The following is a 19,363-nucleotide window of genomic DNA, read 5'->3' on the forward strand; positions in this document are numbered from 1 at the left end:
GGAACAACTGGGGGTTAGGAAAGAGGCACACATTAAGTACACAGACAGCAGAGGAGTGCATGATAAGACAGAATACGAAGAGTTTAGGAATGAAGTCAAAAAAACAATTAGGAAGGTGAAGAGGAACTATGAAATTAAATTAACAAGGAACATAAAACAAAATAGCACAATATTTTACATGCACATTAATAAAAAAGGAAAGCTGGAATGGGAATAGGACCAGCAAGGGATAAACAGGATAATACTTCTGGTAGAGACATGGTAGAAATATTAAATAATTATTTCACTTCAGTATTTGCTAGGGAAAAAGAACAGGTAGACATGACATTAAATGATGAGATGAGTAATGAGATAAGTGCATTTAAAAGTCAGTGAGTGCGCGGCTCCTTTAAATCTCCGGTTGAGCTCAGTGAGCGGACGCGGCGCCATTTCTGTCCGCGGTGTTTCGGGACAAGTAGGTTGAAGGCAGGTAGGTGAATCCGGGACCGGTCAGTGCGAAAGGCCTGATGAGAGCCCTGGCTAGAGTGGGTCGATACCGGTGGCTATGTAAGAGCGGGTCCGACTGGGGTTGCCCCTGGTTACCGAAGCTGAGGCCTACTCTGATTACCGAGGCCTCCGCTGCAGACTGTGACCCGACTTCCCCCCCCCTCACCCTGACATCAAAGGAAACCTGTAGGCCAGTCTCCGGGTGAATGCTTGTATTAACCAGGAGGGTTGATAGATTCCTCCTTCCCTGTGAGGAGCAGGGTCTGGGGCCACAGTTTTTTTTTTCCATAATATACTTTATTCATAAAAATCTGTGAAAAATACATTCCCAAACAGTTTAAAACAGCATCAAGTCAAAAATAACAAACAGTGCAAAGGTGATCTGTTTCCTTCTATACAATCATGAGTTGCCTCACAACCCTTCCATTTCATTGTCATGTCAATTACATTTTTACATTTACAGCACACAAAATTTTCCCGATACAGTTCGAGGGGTTTCCCACGGATCCAGCCCCTCAGTTCAGCTTGGTGGGGGGACCTTACACTGTGGTCTTTCCCCATTGAGCCTTTGCTGCGGCTGCCCCAAGCTTTAGTGAGTCCCTCAGCACGTAGTCCCGGACCTTGGAATGTGCCAGTCTGCAACATTCGGTGGTGGACAACTCTTTGCGCTGGAAGAACCAGCAGGTTTCGGGCAGACCAAAGGGCGTCTTTCACCGAATTGATAGTCCTCCAGCAGCAGTTGATGTTTGTCTCGGTGTGCGTCCCTGGGAACAGCCCGTAGCGGTGATGAGGCATTCCGCCAAATGACCTTGGCGGTCTGCTCGGGGAACCATCCGACAGGGTCTCCCGTCTCCTTTTCCTGTAGGGCCTTGAGGACGTTCCGTGCAGACCACTGCCTGATGGATCGGTGGTCGAAGGTGTTTTCCCACAGAAACTGCTTCACGAAGGATAGGTGGTACGGCACGGCCCAACTGCATGGAGCGTTCCGCGGCAATGTGACCAGGCCCATCCTTCGCAACACTGGGGACAGATAGAACCTCAGCACGTAGTGACACTTGGAGTTTACGTACACACAGCTTGATGCAGCCGCACACGAAGGTGGTCATCAGGATGAGGGCCACGTTGGGTACATTTTTGCTGCCCTTGTCCAGAGATTTGAACATCGTATCCCTCCGGACTTGGTCCATTTTAGATCCCCAGATGAAGTGGAAAATGGCTCGGGTGACTGCCACAGCACAGGAGTGGGGTATGGGCCAGACCTGCGCCACGTACAGCAACAACGTGAGCGCCTCGCATCTGATGACCAGGTTCTTACCCACAATGGAGAGAGATCGCTGCCCCCACATGCCCAACTTTTGTCATACCTTGGCTACTCGTTCCTCCCAGGTTTTGGTGCACGCCCCGGCCCTTCCGAAACATATCCCCAGTACCTTCAGGTAGTCTGACCTGACGGTGAAGGGGACAAAGGATCGGTCAGCCCAGTTCCCAAAGAACATGGCCTTGCTCTTGCCGTGGTTAACTTTGGCTCCCGAGGCCAGTTCGAACTGGTCGCAGATGCTCATCAGTCTGCGCACGGACAGCAGATCCGAGCAGAAGACTGGAAAGTCATCCATGTACAGGGAGGTTTTCGCCTGAGTGCCTCCGCTGCCTGGGATTGTCAACCCTCTTATGCTCGCATCCTTCCTATTAGACTCAGCAAAGAGTTCAATACAGCAAACAAACAAGACCGGGGAGAGGTCTGGGGCCACAGTTGTGAACTGAGCCCTTCCTCTTAATAAATCTTTTTGCCTAAAAATACTTGCATTTATATAGCGCCTTTCACAACCTCAGGAAGTCACAAAGTGCTTTACATCCAATGAAACATGCTTGCAATGTAACCACTGTTATAGGAAACGTGGCAGCCAATTGGCACACAGCAAGCTCTCTCAAACAGTAATGTGTTAATGACCAGATAATCTGTTTTTAGTGATGTTGATTTTTGAATAAATGCCCACCAGGACACCAGGTAGAATTGTCCTGTTCTTTGAAATAGTGTAATGGGATTTTCCTCCACACAAGATCAGATGGCAGGTTGTTCAACCTTGCCCGTCTTAGAGTGAGGACCAAAGTACGGAAAGGCCTCATCAGGGAACTCCTCTTTGCTGACGATGCTGCATTAACATCCCACACAGAAGAGTGTCTGCAGAGACTCATCGGCAGGATTGCGGCTGCCTGCAACAAATTTGGCCTAACCATCAGCCTCAAGAAAACGAACATCATGGGACAGGACGTCAGAAATGCTCCATCCGTCAATATCAGCGACCACACTCTGGAAGTGGTTCAAGAGTTCACCTACCTAGGCTCAACTATCACCAGTAACCTGTCTCTTAATGCAGAAATCAACAAGTGCATGGGAAAGGCTTCCACTGCTATGTCCAGACTGGCCAAGAGAGTGTGGGAAAATGGCGCACTGACACGGAACACCAAAGTCCGAGTGTATCAAGCCTGTGTCCTCACTACCTTGCTCTACAGCAGCGAGGCCTGGACAACGTATGCCAGCCAAGAGCGATGTCTCAATTTATTCCATCTTCGCTGCCTCCAGAGAATCCTTGGCGTAGGTGGCAGGACCATATCTCCAATGCAGAAGTCCTCAAGGCGGCCAACACCTCCAGCATATACACCCTACTGAGTCAGCGGCGCTTGAGATGGCTTGGCCATGTGAGCCGCCTGGAAGATGGCAGCGTCCCCAGGGACGCATTGTACAGCGAGCTCGTCACTGGTATCAGACCCACCGGCCGTCCATGTCTCCGCTTTAAAGACGTCTGCAAACGCGACATGAAATCCTGTGACATTGATCACAAGTCGTGGGAGTCAGTTGCCAGTGATCGCCTGAGCTGGGGACAGCCATAAAGGCAGAGCTAAAGAGTGGCGAGTCGAAGAGACTTGGCAGTTGGCAGGAAAAAAGACAGAAGTGCAAGGAGACAGCCAACTGTGTAACAGCCCTGACAACCAATTTTATCTGCAGTGCCTGTGGAAGAGCCTGTCACTCTAGAATTGGCCTTTATAGCCACTCCAGGCGCTGCTTCACAAACCACTGACCACCTCTAGGCACTTACCCATTGTCTCCAGAGACAAGGATGCTAAAGAAGAAGTGATGTTGATCTTTAAATAAATGTCCACCAGGGAGAATTGTCCTGTTCTTCTTCGAAATAGTGTAATGGGATCTTTTTCGTCTGCCTGGGAGGATAGATAGGGCCTCAGTTTAACATTTCACCCAAAAGACGACACCTCCAACAATGCAGCACTCCCTCAATATTGCCCAAGGAGTGTCAGTTTGGATTTGTGCTCAAATCTCCGAAGTGGGACTTGAACCCACAACCTTCAGACTCGAACGAGAGTGTGTATATTGTAATAAACTTAACTCCTACCTCTTCAGGTTGCAATATTGCATCAAAAAGATTTTTAAAAAGCAATTGTTAGAAGAAATACAAATAAAACTGAAAATGCTGCATATGCAGCACAGATCTGTCAGTAACTCTGAGAAAATTTTAGTTCATGTTTTGGCCCTATACCTATCAATATATCCCTGAAATGTTAACTTTAACTTGTCTTTTCTATTTATGGATGCTGATGGGCCTACTGTGCATTTCCAACATTTCTAATACTACCTCAGCTTGGTCTGTTTCTTCACAATCACTGTGACTTTGTGTGAGTGATCCCAATTAGTATGTTTTTAATTTCAATTATGATGTCAAATTTTGAAATTTAGCTGAAAATATTTTTAATTAATGTTCTAGCATTCAGTTTCAGGATATGGTAGCATAATTATGTTACTGGATTAGTAATCCAGAGGCCTGGGCTAACAAACTGGGGACAGGAGTTCGAATGTCACCACTGCAGCTGGCAAATTTAAATTCAATTAATTAACCAATCTGGAATAAAAAGCTAGTATCAATAATTATGACCATAAAACTACCAATTATAGTTAAAACTCCTCTAGTAATGAAATCTGCCATCCTCATCCGCTTTGATCTATATGCGACTCCAGAACCACAGTAATGTGGTTGATTCTTAACTGTCCTCTGAAATGTCTGAGCCAGCCAGTCAATTGTATTCAAGAAGAGGGCTCGCCACCATCCTTCTCAAGGGCAGCAGAGTGGGCAATAAATGCTGGCTTTGCCAGTGATGCTCGCATCCCATGAATGAATTTTTTTTTAAATCTAGAGTTTGAAGCTATAGTACATTCCTAGCATTCTTCATTTCCCTATTTCCTGAAAAGTTAAAAAGTGCTTACAAAATGATATTTGTAAAAATTAAAGTATGTGATGGTCATCTGATACATGATTTCATAGCATCACTATGACCCTGAGCCCACTAAAATAATTGTGCAAGCTAAACTGAATTGTAGCAGTGTGTGAATTACAGACATCGCAAAACTATATAGACAAAACTTTTGAGTTGGGTGTTGCAAGGACTGAGCCATTTAGCAAATGTTCCTGAATTTACCAGCCCAGTTTCTTTAAGAAAATATATAAAAATAGACTTGGACAAGATCCATGATTTGGAAACTTGATGACCAGATCAAGTGTGCTTTATGTGGTAGGCCAAGTGTCTTCCAATTCCTAGTTGAACCTAGTAAGTTGTCAACTTGTGCATTTCAGGTTGGAGCATTGACTGATCAAGGAAGATGACATAAGTATAGAATGCCCCCTTTGCCAGGTGCAGAACTGGTGCAGACACCTGTCCAGTTATACCGGTATCTCTTACGATGCTGCAAGCAACTTCCCGCAGAAAACATACAGCGGCATTACAAACATGCAATAAGGCAGGTTTGTAAAATATTGAAAATCCAGCTGTTTATTTAAATATTTTTTGTGGTAATTTATTGCAGGATGGGGCTTGTAGTAGTTTTATTTAAAACAATTTTCCTTTTTGTTTTTCCATTTTTAATTCTGAAAACGAGTACTTAAAATGTTGGTGTCAGAGAAGGAAAATAGAACCAAAGAATATTACAGCACAAAAGCACATAATGCTTTTTTTACCTGTAGTTTTACCAACTCTTCCTCCCACTTTTAAGGATTTGTGCATTTGAACCCCCTAAGTCTCTTTGCATCTATAGATTCAATTAGCTTTGTTAATTTGACTTATCCGTCACAAATACATGTTGGCTCGCTCTCTCATCAGCTCAGATTTCTCATGCTCAGTTGCTCTGTCCTTAATTATAGATTCCAGTAATTGACGCACAACAGATGTTAAACTACCAGGCATATAATTTCCTGGTTTCTTCCCCCCTGCCCCTCCCCCCACCCTTTCTCTCTCTTACCTTTCTTGTTTAACAAAGACGTGCATTTATATAGCACTTTTCATGACCACCAGACGTCTCGAAGTGGTTTACAGCCAATGAAGTACTTTTGAAGTGTAAACACTGTTGTGATGTAGGGAACGTGACAGCCAATTTATACACAGCAAGCTCCCACAAACAGCAATATGTTAATGACCAGATAATCTGTTTTTGTGATGCTGATTGAGGGATAAATATTGGCCAGGACACCAGAGAATCCTCCTCTGCTTTTGGTTGAAATAGTGCCTTGGGATCTTTTATGTCCACTTGAGAGAACAGACAGGGTCTCAGTTTCATATCTCATGCAAAAGGTGACACCTCAATACTGCACTGGACGGTCAGCCTTGATTTTTGTGCTCAAAGCCTGGGGCTGTGTGACTGGTGAAATTGCTACCAACTGAGCTTTGGCTGACACTTTATTAGTTGGATTGGATTGAACTGAATTCTCCATTCTCCTGACACACCTTCCGTATTTAGGGATGTTGGAAAGATTGTGGTCTGCTAGTTCCCCTGTGATGTCCCTCCACGTTCTAGGATACATGTCATCAGGACTGTGTACTTCTGTTTTTGACACCCACCAACCTTTTGCTGCTACTTTTTATGAGATTATCTTATCTAATTATTCTATTTTCACCGCTGGTACCCTTTCATTCCCTGGGTATTCAATACTATTTAAATGTATAATAAAGATATTCCTTGTTAAAAATGTCAAATATTTTACCTCAAGGAGATTCATTATGTCTCTGTGCTTCTGTAATGTAATTGACAGACAGGAGTCCTATGTTTCCTAGAGTTATTCTACAGGTTGTAATGGGGACAATAATTCAATATAGCCGCTGACTAAATCTGGAGTTCCCTGCTGACCATGGGGAAAGTATAATCCCAGCTGGGTAAAGTTTGTAATGTTGGTAGCATTAGTTCATAAACACACTACATAAGTAAACTTCAAATCTCAACCAGGACTTGCCTCTGAGGAAAGAAAGAAAAATTAATCATATCAGTGGCCAATTCTTGCACACACCTGAAAATGCTCATCTTAAAAATGAGTATGGAATGACTGCATAGTGCCCTGAAGGATGGGTGTTCATTAAACAGTGTTATTTAGCCAAGTATTTGATAAATGAATGGTGCTATCACATGATATTTTTGTGCACAGATCCTTTGCTTGTTTTTTTTCAGATCCATTTACAGGAATTGGATTGGCCTCTCTCTTGTGTTCCAGTCCACGTCTAGGTGACGGTGGAGTAGGAACATGTATGTACTGGTACGCACAAGGCCTTCTGTGACCTGTGGGCACCGCAGGATGTCCATTGTATAATCAATCGCAAACAACAAAATATTGATTTACATCACGTCGAACTTCTTTCAGTTTGATTGTACCCCATGTTAGATTATTTTTAGTTGTGCCCTCTTAAAGAGGTCACTTGCAGCACTGAATTTTGTCTAGTGACACTGGGGAAACTCTGCCACTTTTATTGGTCCAGTTAAAATATGTGTAGCTTGTTTAAGTAAATCTTATTGGTGTCTGCTTGTCCTATTGACTCCCACCAGTAAGAACATCTTGACGGACTAAGCAGCTGAGATTAAACCAGAACAGTACACTGAATCACATTACTTTTTTAAAAATTCATTCATAGGATGTGGGTGTCGCTGGCTAGGCCAGCATTTATTGCCCATCCCTAATTGCCTTTGAGAAGGTGGTGGTGAGCTGCCCTCTTGAACCACTGCTGTCCATGTGAGGTCAGTACACCCACAGTGCTGTTAGGAAGGGAGTTCCAGGATTTTGACCCAGCGACAGTGAAGGAATGGCGATATAATTTCAAGTCAGGGTGGTGTGTGACTTGGAGGGAACCTTGCACGTGGTGGTGTTCCCATGCATTTGCTGCCCTTGTCCTTCTAGTTGGTAGAGGTCGTGGATTTGGAAGGTGCTGTGTAAGGAGCTATGGTGTGTTGCTGCAGTGCATCTTGTAGATGGTACACACTGCTGCCACTATGCATCATGGAGGGAGTGCATGTTTGTGGATGGGGTGCCAATCAAGCGGGTTGCTTTGTCCTGGATGGTGCTGAGCTTCTTGTGTTGGAGCTGCACTCATTCAGCCAAGTGGAAAGTATTCCAACACACTCCTGACTTGTGCCTTGTGGATGATGGACAGACTTTGGGGAGTCAGGAGGTGAGTTACTCACTGCAGGATTCCTAGCCTCTGACCTGCTCTTGTAGCCACGGTATTTATATGGCTACTCCAGTTTGGTTTCTGGTCAATGGTAACCCCTAGGATGTTGGTGGGTATTCAGTGATCGTAATGCCATTTGAACATTAAGGGGAGATGGTTAGATTCTCTCTTGTTGGAGGTGGTCATTGCCCGGCACTTGTGTGGCGCGAATGTTACTTGCCATTTATCAGCCCAAGCCTGGATATTGTCCAGGTCTTGCTGCATTTCTACACAACAGCTTCAGTATCTGAGGAGCTGGGAATGGTGCTGAACATTGTGCAATCATCAGCGAACATCCCCACTTCTGGCCTTATGAGTGAAGGAAGGCCATTGATGAAGCAGCTGAAGATGGTTGGGCCTAGGATGCTACCCTGAGGAACTCTTGCAGTGATGTCCTGGAGCTGAGATGATTGACCTTCAACAACCACAACCATTGTCCTTTGCGTTAGGTATAACTCCAACCAGCAGAAGGTTTTCCCCTGATTCCCATTGACTCCTGTTTTGCTGGGGCTTCTTGATGCCATACTCGGTCAAATGCTGACTTGATATCCCCTCACCTCTGGAGTTCAGCTCTTTTTTGTCTGTTTGAACCAAGGCTGTAATGAGGTCAGGAGCTGAGTGGCCCTGGCGGAACCCAAACTGAGCTTCATTGAGCAGGTTATTGCGAAGCAAGTGCCGCTTGATAGCGCGGTCGTTGACACCTTCCATCACTTTATTGATTGAGACTAGACTGATGGGGTGGTAATTGGCTGGATTGGCTTTGTCCTGCTTTTTGTGCACGGGACATACCTCGGCAATTTTCCACATTGCTGGGTAGATGCCAGTGTTGTAGCTGTACTGGAACAGCTTGGCAAGGGGAGCGGCATGTTCTGGAGCACAGGTCTTCAGTACTATTGCCGGAATATTGTCAGGACCCATAGCCTTTTCAGTATCCAGAGCCTTCATCCGTTTCTTGATATCCTGTGGAGTAAATCAAATTGGCTGAAGTCTGGCACCTGTGATGCTGGGGACTTCAGGAGGAGGCCGAGATGGATCATCAACTCTGCACTTCTGGCTGAAGATTGTTGCAAATGCTTCTGCCTTGTCTTTTACACTGATGTGCTGGGCTCCCCCATCATTGAGGATGGGGTTATTTGTGGAGCCACCTCCTCCAGTTAGTTGTTTAATTGCCCACCACCATTCACGGCTGGATGTGGCAGGACAGCAGAGCTTAGATCTGATCTGTTTGGTTATGGGATCGTTTAGCTCTGTTTGTTGTATGCTGTTTCCGCAGTTTGGCATGCAGGTAGTCCTGTGTTGTAGTTTCACCAGGTTGACATTTTTAGGTATGTCTGGTACTGCTCCTGGCAAGCCCTCCTGCATTCTTCGTTGAACCAGGGTTGGTCTCCTGGCTTGATGGTAAGGGTAGAGTGGGGAATATGCCGGGCCATGAGGTTACAGATTGTGGTTGAGTACAATTCTGCTGCTGCTGATGGCCCACAGCCCCTCATAGATGGCCAGTTTTGCATAGCTAGATCTGTTTGAAATTTATCCCATTTAGCACGGTAGTAGTGCCACACAACACGGATGGAGGGTATCCTCAATGTGAAGGCGGGACTTCGTCTCCAGAAGGACTGTGCAGTGGTCACTCCTACCAATACTATCATTGACAGCTGTATCTTTGACAGACAGATTGGTGAGGATGAGATCAAGTATGTTTTTCCCTTTTGTTGGTTCTCTCACCACCTGCCACATACCCAGTCTAGCAGCTATGTCCTTTAGGACTCGACCAGCTCAGTCAGTAGTGGTGCTATTGAGCCACTTTTGGTGATGGACATTGAAGTACCCCACCCACCGTACATTCTGCGCCCTTGCCACCCTCAGTGCTTCCTCCAAGTGGTGATCATCATGGAGGAGTACTGATTCATCAGCTGAGGGCGGGCAGTAGGTGATAATCAGCAGGAGGTTTCATTGCCCATGTTTGACCTGATGCCATGAGACTTCATGGGGTCCGGAGTCGATGTTGAGGACTCCCAGGGTAACTCCCTCCTGACTGTATACCACTGTGCTGCCGCCTCTGCTGGGTCTGTCCTGCTGGTGGGACTGGACATACCCAGGGATGGCAATGGCAGTGTCTGGGACATTGTCTGTAAGGTATGATTTATGAGCATGATTGTCAGGCCCCCAGATGTTAGTAAGGAGAAATTTGCAGGGTCGACAGGGCTGGGTTTGCCATTTCCATTGCTTGGGTCGATGCCGGGTGGTCCATCCGGTTTCATTCTGAATTATTGACTTCGTAGGGGTTCGATACAACTGAGTGGCATTTAAGAGTCAACCACATTTCCTTCTCTAAAGGACATTCGTGAACCAGATGGGTTTTTGCAACAATTGACGATGGTTTCATGGCCATCATTAGACTAGCTTTTAACTCCAGATTTATTAATTGAATTCAGATTCGATCTTCTACTGTAGTGGGATTCGAATCCATGTCCCCAGAGAAATACCCTGGGTCTCTGGGTTACTCCTCCAGTGACAGTACCACTACGCCACTGCCTCCCCTGCTGTTCATGTTTAGTTTCAACTGTTCATGCAGATGCTATACTGGTTATGTAGTTCAGAGGGCATCTCGCACTGCAGGTAGCAGCAAATTAGGAGGGGGTGGCGGATGGAACCAGTTGCTCTGTGGAAGGCTTCAGATTGAGAAAGATGGGCAAGTAGCAGTAATGAGTTGGGAGCACCGGTAAAACATTGTTATAATAATGAGCAAATTGGAGAACACTCATTAGGAATGTCTGAATTTCAGTTCACATCATAGAGCCTCAGTGCCCACGTGTAAAGCTTTAAATCAATGTTCCTATTTCTTTATGTATATCTTAAGCTGTGGTGATTTAGGATTTAATCACCAGTTGGGCAAAATTGCTAGGAATAGCTTTTCCCAAGATCCTGAAATTTTAACTGGGGCCAAGCAGCAAATAAAGATAACTGCACAAACTAGAACCATAGAAAAGTAATAGCACAGAAGGAGGCCATTCAGCAGCATGTCCAGGTACCTTTTAAATGAGTTGAGGCTTTATGCCACCACCACTGATCTGGGCAGACTGTTCATGATTCACATCTGGACACACCAAAATTTAGTGAATAGACAGGATGACTGAATAAATTTTGTTAGCAAATAGGGCTATTCACGTAAACAGACTTCACTGTGTATTGCTGAAAATAGAGACATGTTATCAAAGCTTTTTGTCTTGCACTCATCAGGACAATCCGCAAGACAGCCAAAGACTTGCAGGTTGATAGGTAAATTGGCCATTATAAATTGCCCCTAGTGTAGGTAGGTGGTAGGGGAACTGAGGGAATGGTGGGGATGTGGTAGGAATATGGGACTAATGTAGGATTAGTATAAATGGGTGGTTTGATGGTCGGCACAGACTCGGTGGGCCGAAGGGCCTGTTTCAGTGCTGTATCTCTAAATAAAATAAATAATACCAATGACTATACTGTATGAGAAGAGAGTGCTGGTTGGTTGGCAAGTGAACTCTGGTAGAGGCGTTGCCATGGAGAATGCACCAGTTTACGGTGACTGACCATTAACTGCCGAGCTTTGTTTAAATTTTAAACCAGGCAGCTTGACTGATTAGTTAAGGCATTGCGCTGAGAAATGAACCGCACTGCGAACCTTTTCAAACAACATGTTCCTTCCGCTGTTCGCAACGGGCCATACCCAACCAGCCCATGCTTGCAAAACTCAAATCACAGTGTCCAACATTAGATTTGATTCTGCAATGGGACGACATTTGCTAATTAATCCTCAGTTTGTTGAGAATTAAGCTGACGACCAATTTAAGATTGTCAGGGCTCACAGTGTGGTGCATTTGCACGTACTGGAAGCTAGATGTATTAATAAACAGGCCCTGTTCTTTGTAAACAGAACATTTGCAAACATTACACCTGTTTCAGCTAAACAAAATAAGTGACAGCCATTCGTTAGTTCATTCCTCAGGGCACAGCCTGGTTTAAATTTCAAACACAGCTTGGCAATTAACTCAGTCATAATAAACCGATGCATTCTCCATGGCAACACCTCTACCAATCAGCACACTTTTCTCATACAGCATAAAGTCGTTGTTTTCCCTTACATTGGTATACTTTCAGATTGTCCTGATGAGTGCAAGACAAAAAGCTTAGACAGTGTGTCTTTATTTTCAGCAATACTCAAGTTCTAGACTTGGCTGTATTCATACAGCGTCTAAGTTGCGTTGTGAAACATCGATGACTGTCCAGTAATGGCATGAGTAATCTTTCCAATTGTAGTAGTATCATCGTCACAGCATGTTGGACTTCTGTTGTGCAACAAAATAATTTGGGTGTTTGAATGATTGATTGAGTTATAACTAATAGTTTTAAGCCTGCTAGAAATAGTTATGCTCAAAATTAAATTTGATTTAGGTCAGGCTGGTGTACAATTTTTTGGTAATGCCCATAGTCTCCCACCCCAAATGTTGAATGGAAATCCTAGTTTTGAACAACCTTCAAATGTGCATTCATATCTTTAGCACACGACATAGGCAATAATTCTTTTGAGAGGAGGAGGTTGGTAGGAGAGTCACACCATATAGAAATGAATACCCGATTGAACTTTGAGATGACAGGGAAATATCCAGCACAGACATTTACTTTGCTTCTAACTTTACACAAGGACGCAAACACATCATTTAAAAAAAAGTATAATTTCTCAACATTCCTGAACTAATGGAGGGAATATCACCCAGGGTGTCTGCTGTTTGCAGCATCCAGTTACTACACTTCCTCCACAAGAAAATCCATGAATAACAATAGGATTGGAATCACCATTGCATTCTCCCACTCTGCCACTCATTGTTTAGGTTGATATATAAAGAATGGCTACTTTTGGCAAACTACAAGGGGCAAGTGCCTATGAAACTGTACCCTAATATGAGTAGATAGCTTCGGAAAAGGTGGGATGGGGGTGTCATCAGTTGTAAACTTTTGGCTTCATGGGCTTTCTTCTCTCCCCATCTCATTTGAACTTGGAGGAGGTGGAATGAATCAGAATGCATCCTAAACCAGTAAGAAAAGCTTCATGTTATATGATGAGACTTATAATCATTTAGCTAATGTACATTTAGAAGCATTGATTAATCTTGATAATTCTCTCAGTTCTTTATTTAGAAAATTGTTTTTGTCTATCTTCGAAACAAATGGGGTTGAAAGTTATTGAAAACCTTATTCATCTCCTGAGCTGTAAAGGTCCAGGATACTTGATTCCAAAAAGGATGTTTGGTCAGTGGTATCGGAATTATGTTACATTGGTTACCCCAGCTACATGTTAAAAAAAAAAATCTATCAATGAACAAACTTAATGCAGAATAAATTCAGCAGTTTTACACCTTTTCAGAATTTTAAGGTTCATGCAGATGAAGATGATCCAGAGCGAATTCAACAGATTATCAAAAGGGCAATTGAAGATGCTGACTGGGTCCTGGCTAAAGTAAGTGCTTACCTTAGTTTGCCATTGGAGTTCCAGATGGTGTGTTAAGGTGTTCTTGTATTTGTGGTGTTCTTGTATTGATGGTGTGCCATCAGGAACAAGTGTCGATACTCCTCCTCCGCAAAGGCACGATACATAACAAAGCTAAACTCAGATGCCTGCGTTTTCGTGTGTCCTGAGAATGGATGTTAAAGGTGGGGAAAATACCCAGCTGTTTCCCAGTGGTGCATACTTACCCATTTTACAAACAAATATCCTGAATTATATGATCTTGTAGGGCCTGCACTACTATTTGTTGTCACACTTTTCTGTTCACATTTACGATTTAAATTTAATGTTTACTGTCAATATATAATGAAACATTCTAGCCATGACTGGGTGAATGAAGACTATCAACTGGTATCAATTTGAAGTGCACCTTACAATTCTAAATGCTCTATCTAAGAATGTGCAACCTGCACATGGTCTCCCTGTGTGTGCTAGTTCATAGAGAAAGCACCAACGAATATGCCTACACAAACACTGTACACAAACATCAGTAGCGCAGTCTCAATCAATGGGTGGGAATCGGAAAGTTTCCTGATCCAATCTGGAGTCAGACAGGGCTGTCCTCTCTCCCCGGTCTTGTTTGTTTGCTGTATTGAACCCTTTGCTGAGTCTATTAGGAAGGATGCGAGCATAAGAGGGGTGACAATCCCAGGCAACGGAGGCACTCAGGTGAAAACCTCCCTGTACATGGATGACGTCGCCATCTTCTGTTCGGATCCGCTGTCTGTGCGCAGACTGATGAGCATCTGCGATCAGTTCGAACTGGCCTCTGGAGCCAAAGTTAACCACGGCAAGAGCGAGGCTATGTTCTTTGGGAACTGGGCTGACCGATCCTTTGTCCCCTTCACCGTCAGGTCAGACTACCTGAAGGTGCTGGAGATATGGTTCGGAAGGGCCGGGGCATGCACCAAAACCTGGGAGGAACGAGTAGCCAAGGTACAACAAAAGTTGAGCATGTGGGGGTAGCGATCTCTCTCCATTGTGGGTAAGAACCTGGTCATCAGGTGCGAGGCGCTCACGTTGTTGCTGTACGTGGCGCAGGTCTGGCCCATACCCCACTCCTGCGCTGTGGCGGTCACCTGAGCCATTTTCCACTTCATCTGGGGATCTAAAATGGACCAGGTCCGGAGGGATACGATGTTCAAATCTCTGGATAAGGATGGGAAAAATGTACCCAACGTGGCCCTCATCCTGATGACCACCTTCGTGTGCGGCTGCATCAAGCTGCGTGTAGACCTCCAGTACGCAAACTCCAAGTGTCACTAAGTGCTGAGGTTCTATCTGTCCCCGGTGTTGCGAAGGATGGGCCTGGTCACATTGCCGTGGAACGCTCCATGCAGTTGGACCGTGCCGTACCACCTATCCTTCGTGGAGCAGTTTCTGTGGGAAAACACCTTTGACCACCGATCCATCAGGCAGTGGTCTGCACGGAATGTCCTCAAGGCCCTACGGGAAAAGGAGACGGGAGATCCTGTCGGATGGTTCCCCGAGCAGACTGCCAAAGTCATTTGGCGGAATGCCTCATCGCCCGAACTTTCAAACAAGCACCAAGATGTAGGTTGGCTGCTGGTGAGAAGGGCCCTCCCCGTCAGATCCTTCATGCACGCCCGAGGTCTCGCCCCCTCCACGCAATGCCCCCGTGGTGGCTGTGGTGGGGAAGAGATGGTTGCCCAATTCCTCCTGGAATGTGTCTTTGCAAAGCAGGTGTGGAAAGAGATGCAGTGGTTTTTGTCGAGGTTCGTCCCAAGCAGCTCTGTAACACAGGAGTCTGTGCTCTACGGGCTGTTCCCAGGGACGCACACCGAGACAAACATCAACTGCTGCTGGAGGACTATCAATTCGGTGAAAGACGTCCTTTGGTCTGCCCGAAACCTGCTTGTCTTCCAGCGCAAAGAGTTGTCCACCACCGAATGTTGCAGACTGGCACATTCCAAGGTCCAGGACTACGTGCTGAGGGACTCACTAAAGCTTGGGGCAGCCGCAGCAAAGGCTCAATGGGGAAAGACCACAGTGTAAGGTCCCCCCACCAAGCTGAACTGAGGGGCTGGATCCGTGGGAAACCCCTCGAACTGTATCGGGAAAATTTTGTGTGCTGTAAATGTAAAAATGTATATGGCATGACAATGAAATGGAAGGGTTGTGAGGCAACTCATGATTGTATAGAAGGAAACTGATCATCTTTGCACTGTTTGTATTTTTTGACTTGATGCTGTTTTAAACTGTTTGGGAATGTAATTTTTACAGATTTTTATGAATAAAGTATATTTTGGAAATTAAAAAAAAAGCACCTACGAATGTCATCAAGAAAACGAGCGGAGGCCTCCGAGTCTGAAAAGCATGAAAGTTTCCATAATCTATTTGCCACTGACAGCCGTGGATTCCATGAGCTACAAATGAATTCTTGTTGGTGTTTTTATTGGTGCTTCAGCGTACCATGTTGGGTACAGAAGTAAAATCAGAAAATGCTGTGAATATATGGGTTAGCATTATTAAAGGGAAAAGACAGCAAACTTTGGGTTGATGTTTCATGTGTGTATTTTTTGTCAATTTACAGATTTATGTTGGGCGAGTTTCTGTACACGCGGTTCCTGATCTTAGTCTGCAGTCAGATACGTCACAGATGTCAGATCAGATGAGAGAGAACTGCTTGTAGTGTGCATTTTCTGGAGCCCACCATACAGAGGGCGTTGGGGGTGGAGGGGGTGAGGAGGAGGAGGAGGAGAAGCTGCGGATTGTGTGCCTCCTCGTTCTGTAAATACTGCGTGCAGTGGAGATCAGCAGTTAGTCTGCCTTAACTTAAATCTATTGTTTAACCTTTTAATTTTATGTTTTGCAGTATAAAAATTGGAAGCAAAAGTAGAAAAGATCCACAATACAAGCAAGCAAAATAATGAGGACAAATGAGACTTTGGTTGGTACCAAAGATGCAGAGTCACTAGTAAGCAGTGATTGAACGGACATTTGTTTATTTAAGTTGGAATGTTTAAGACTAATAGGAACTCCGTCATTGCAAATATATTAAGAGGATGTATGCAGGAAGAAAACTTGAATTTGAGAAATGGATGAAGGTGAATGAGTTTCTGGGTTGTAATCTGTTTTGGAAGTCAGGTGAGACCATGTTTAATGACCTTTCAAATCAGATTAGTGCCTTTGTGGACTTCAGCTGTTTCTGAGCCAAGGTTTTGCCACTGTTCACTAACAAGCTTTAGTGTCACTATGTAATGCAGTTCTTATTTAGGTCTTGCTGCCTGGTAACATTGACAAGCAGGTCACTGATAAATTTTCTCTTGGTAGTCTGAATACATTCTCTATTAGAATATATATTCTGCTGAATTGTTCCATAATTGTTTAATATAAAACAGCCATCTTTACCTTTAATGTTGTTTCCCAGCCACCTTGTTTTTGCCATTGGCCTTAGTACTCTAGTTAGAGGCAGCCTGAGCACAGAGATTTTCTGTAGTATGTGTGTTATTGTTAAATTCTGTTCCATTAATTTCATAGGTGTGAGTACATTTATGTATCATTTCTAACCATTCCCATGCAAGGTACTGCATACTTTTAAAAGCTGCAAGATACATCACCTTATTGAAGTTATCTTGATGTCTGGGGAGTATTTTCATGTTTCTTGAGACCTAACATTTCAGGAAGTCTTTTAGATTATGAATCAATACAGTGTTATGTTTTTAATGCATTAATCCAGCTAATATCTGATTCTCATCTTGTTCCTGTTTTGCAGTATTGTAATTCCATATTCAGTCACTTTACTTGTGTAACTTAATTCCTGTAAATGAAATATGGAGGATGGAATCAATCCAGAATTTAAAAAATCTGATCGACTTTACACAGTGTGGCCGAATTGTAAACGTGCCAGTATAATCCTTGGTCAGTGCTAAATTCAGCTAGACTGGCAAGGACAAGGGGCCTCAGTGCAGGAGGGAAGAAATCAGGTTGCGTTCCTACTCCTTATTGGGATGGTGAAAGGTATCTGATGTTTGTAGCATTTTGTGTCAACATAAGTCACTAATAGGAGAAGAGGGACGTCATCAGAGTGAGGTGGGGGGGGGGGGAAAGGCTGCAGTGGGTTTATGATTTTCAGTTGGAAAACTGACAACTGTGTTGGCAGAAAAAAACAAGTAAAATTTGAATAATTCTGGCTTGTTGATTTATAGTGTCAGCTTGACTGAGTGGGTAGGCCTCTCAGCTCCAAAATTGTAAGGTTCTGAGTTCAAGTCCCACTCCAGGGTTTGGGCGCATAATCTTGGTTGACACTTAAGTGCAGCCATGACGGTTGCTGCATTGTCTGATGTGTTGTCATTTCGATGAACCATTTAGCTGAGATCCTGTCCTAGTGTATGTAAAAGATCCCATTGAAAAAAAATGCAATCGAGCAGTTCCAGCAGTATGCTGACTAGGATTCATCAGTCAAGCAACACCACCCAAATCGTTAACTGCTCGTTCATCTCATTGTTTGAGATCTTGCTGTTTGTAAATCAGGTGTTGTTTATCTACAGGGGAACAGTGGCTACACTTTTAAAAAGTCATCCACACGCTGTGAAATGTTTTGGGATGCCCTGAGGATATGAAGCGTGCTACATAAGTGCAAGCCTTGCTTACTGTATGGAGTTGGCTTACTGATGTAGAGCATTTTGTTGTGAGTTTTTGCTATCCTGAGGGTTGCTCACTCCATTTGAGTTAGATATGATCTTGGTTTAGCTGAATAGCACCAATACGCGAATTGGAATCTGTTGGTTTAAAAAAAGAATCCTCAACAGTTCCAAAGTAAATATTAAAATGCTTATTTATCTTGTACCAAATCAGCTTGTGCCAAATGTCATGAGACCTAATGTGTGGTTTCTGATGCAGTTCCAGTCTCTGACTCACGCTGCTACCTAAATAAAAGCTATTTACTTCTTCGAAGTGCTGGTGTAGTTTTTGTAGTACCACAGTGATGCAGTAGAATATTGCTGAAATCCCCAAGATAAATTATGCAAGGTGGAAAAAATGTTGCAGTTACTTTCTCTTCTCTCTCTCTCCTTGGGTTTTTTTAACATCTGTTTTTATGATCGAGTAGAGGATTGGGTGGTGGTTCAATTATGAATAGTTTAATCTGTCCCAGGTCTTGGGTTGCATTTGTAATGTATTGGAAAGATTTTTTTTTTTGATGACTAACTACAAGGAAGAGCTGTGTTTAGTTTTTGGGATGGGGAGCACTAGTTTTCTGAAAACTCCCAGCTTATCTTGGATGTTTGAGGTGCACAAGCATGCTTTGTGGCTGCCTCGTATATGTCAGAGTTCACATAAATGGTTGAAACCAATAAAGGGCCCTGTATGCCTGTTGTAATTTATTCTGAGCAGCCTCCTTTTTAAAACTTACACATTTGTTTGAATTTTTATAGTCTATTGGCATTGTATTAGGCGGGCGGCACAGTGGCGCAGTGGTTAGCACCGCAGCCTCACAGCTCCAGGGACCCGGGTTCAATTCTGGGTACTGCCTGTGCGGAGTTTGCAAGTTCTCCCTGTGTCTGCGTGGGTTTTCGCCGGGTGCTCCGGTTTCCTCGCACATCCAAAGACTTGCAGGTGATAGGTAAATTGGCCATTGTAAATTGCCCCTAGTGTAGGGAGGTGGTAGGGAATATGGGATTACTGTAGGGTTAGTATAAATGGGTGGTTGTTGGTCGGCACAGACTCGGTGGGCCGAAGGGCCTGTTTCACTGCTGTATCTCTAAATAAAATAAAATAAAAGTAACTGCAAAAGCAGTTCAGAATGAAGAATGCATGCATATATGCACAAATGTGAGGTAATGCATTTTG

The 19,363-nt window shown here is 44.2% G+C and overlaps 1 protein-coding gene across 3 annotated transcripts; it reads left to right on the forward strand.

The window, feature by feature from the left end:
- The first annotated feature begins 387 nt into the window (after positions 1-387).
- lyrm9 (LYR motif containing 9) lies at positions 388-18,469 on the forward strand. 3 transcript variants are annotated; one of them, XM_068010560.1, is made up of 5 exons: positions 434-469; positions 4,139-4,173; positions 5,127-5,294; positions 13,412-13,504; positions 15,797-16,062. In XM_068010560.1, the coding sequence occupies exons 3-5, from the start codon at positions 5,169-5,171 to the stop codon at positions 15,827-15,829; spliced, it is 252 nt and encodes an 83-aa protein (XP_067866661.1). In that variant the 5' UTR covers positions 434-469; positions 4,139-4,173; positions 5,127-5,168; the 3' UTR covers positions 15,830-16,062. The 3 variants fall into 3 exon arrangements, with proteins under 3 accessions (XP_067866662.1, XP_067866660.1, XP_067866661.1); XM_068010561.1 differs by lacking the exons at positions 4,139-4,173; positions 15,797-16,062 and adding an exon at positions 16,389-18,469 and having other exon boundaries at positions 388-469; XM_068010559.1 differs by lacking the exon at positions 4,139-4,173 and having other exon boundaries at positions 388-469.
- Positions 18,470-19,363: the final 894 nt, after the last annotated feature.

This window comes from Heterodontus francisci, chromosome 30 (genome assembly GCF_036365525.1).
Source record: "Heterodontus francisci isolate sHetFra1 chromosome 30, sHetFra1.hap1, whole genome shotgun sequence".
NCBI lineage: Eukaryota > Metazoa > Chordata > Chondrichthyes > Heterodontiformes > Heterodontidae > Heterodontus > Heterodontus francisci.

Excerpts from the sequence above, each read along its gene's own strand:
- lyrm9 (XM_068010559.1), top strand. The coding sequence starts at position 5,169 with ATGCCCCCTTTGCCAGGTGCAGAACTGGTGCAGACACCTGTCCAGTTA. Across the intron at positions 5,295-13,411 it reads ACAAACATGCAATAAGGCAG|AATTTTAAGGTTCATGCAGA; the intron begins GTTTGTAAAATA and ends ACACCTTTTCAG. Across the intron at positions 13,505-15,796 it reads CTGACTGGGTCCTGGCTAAA|ATTTTTATGAATAAAGTATA; the intron begins GTAAGTGCTTAC and ends TAATTTTTACAG.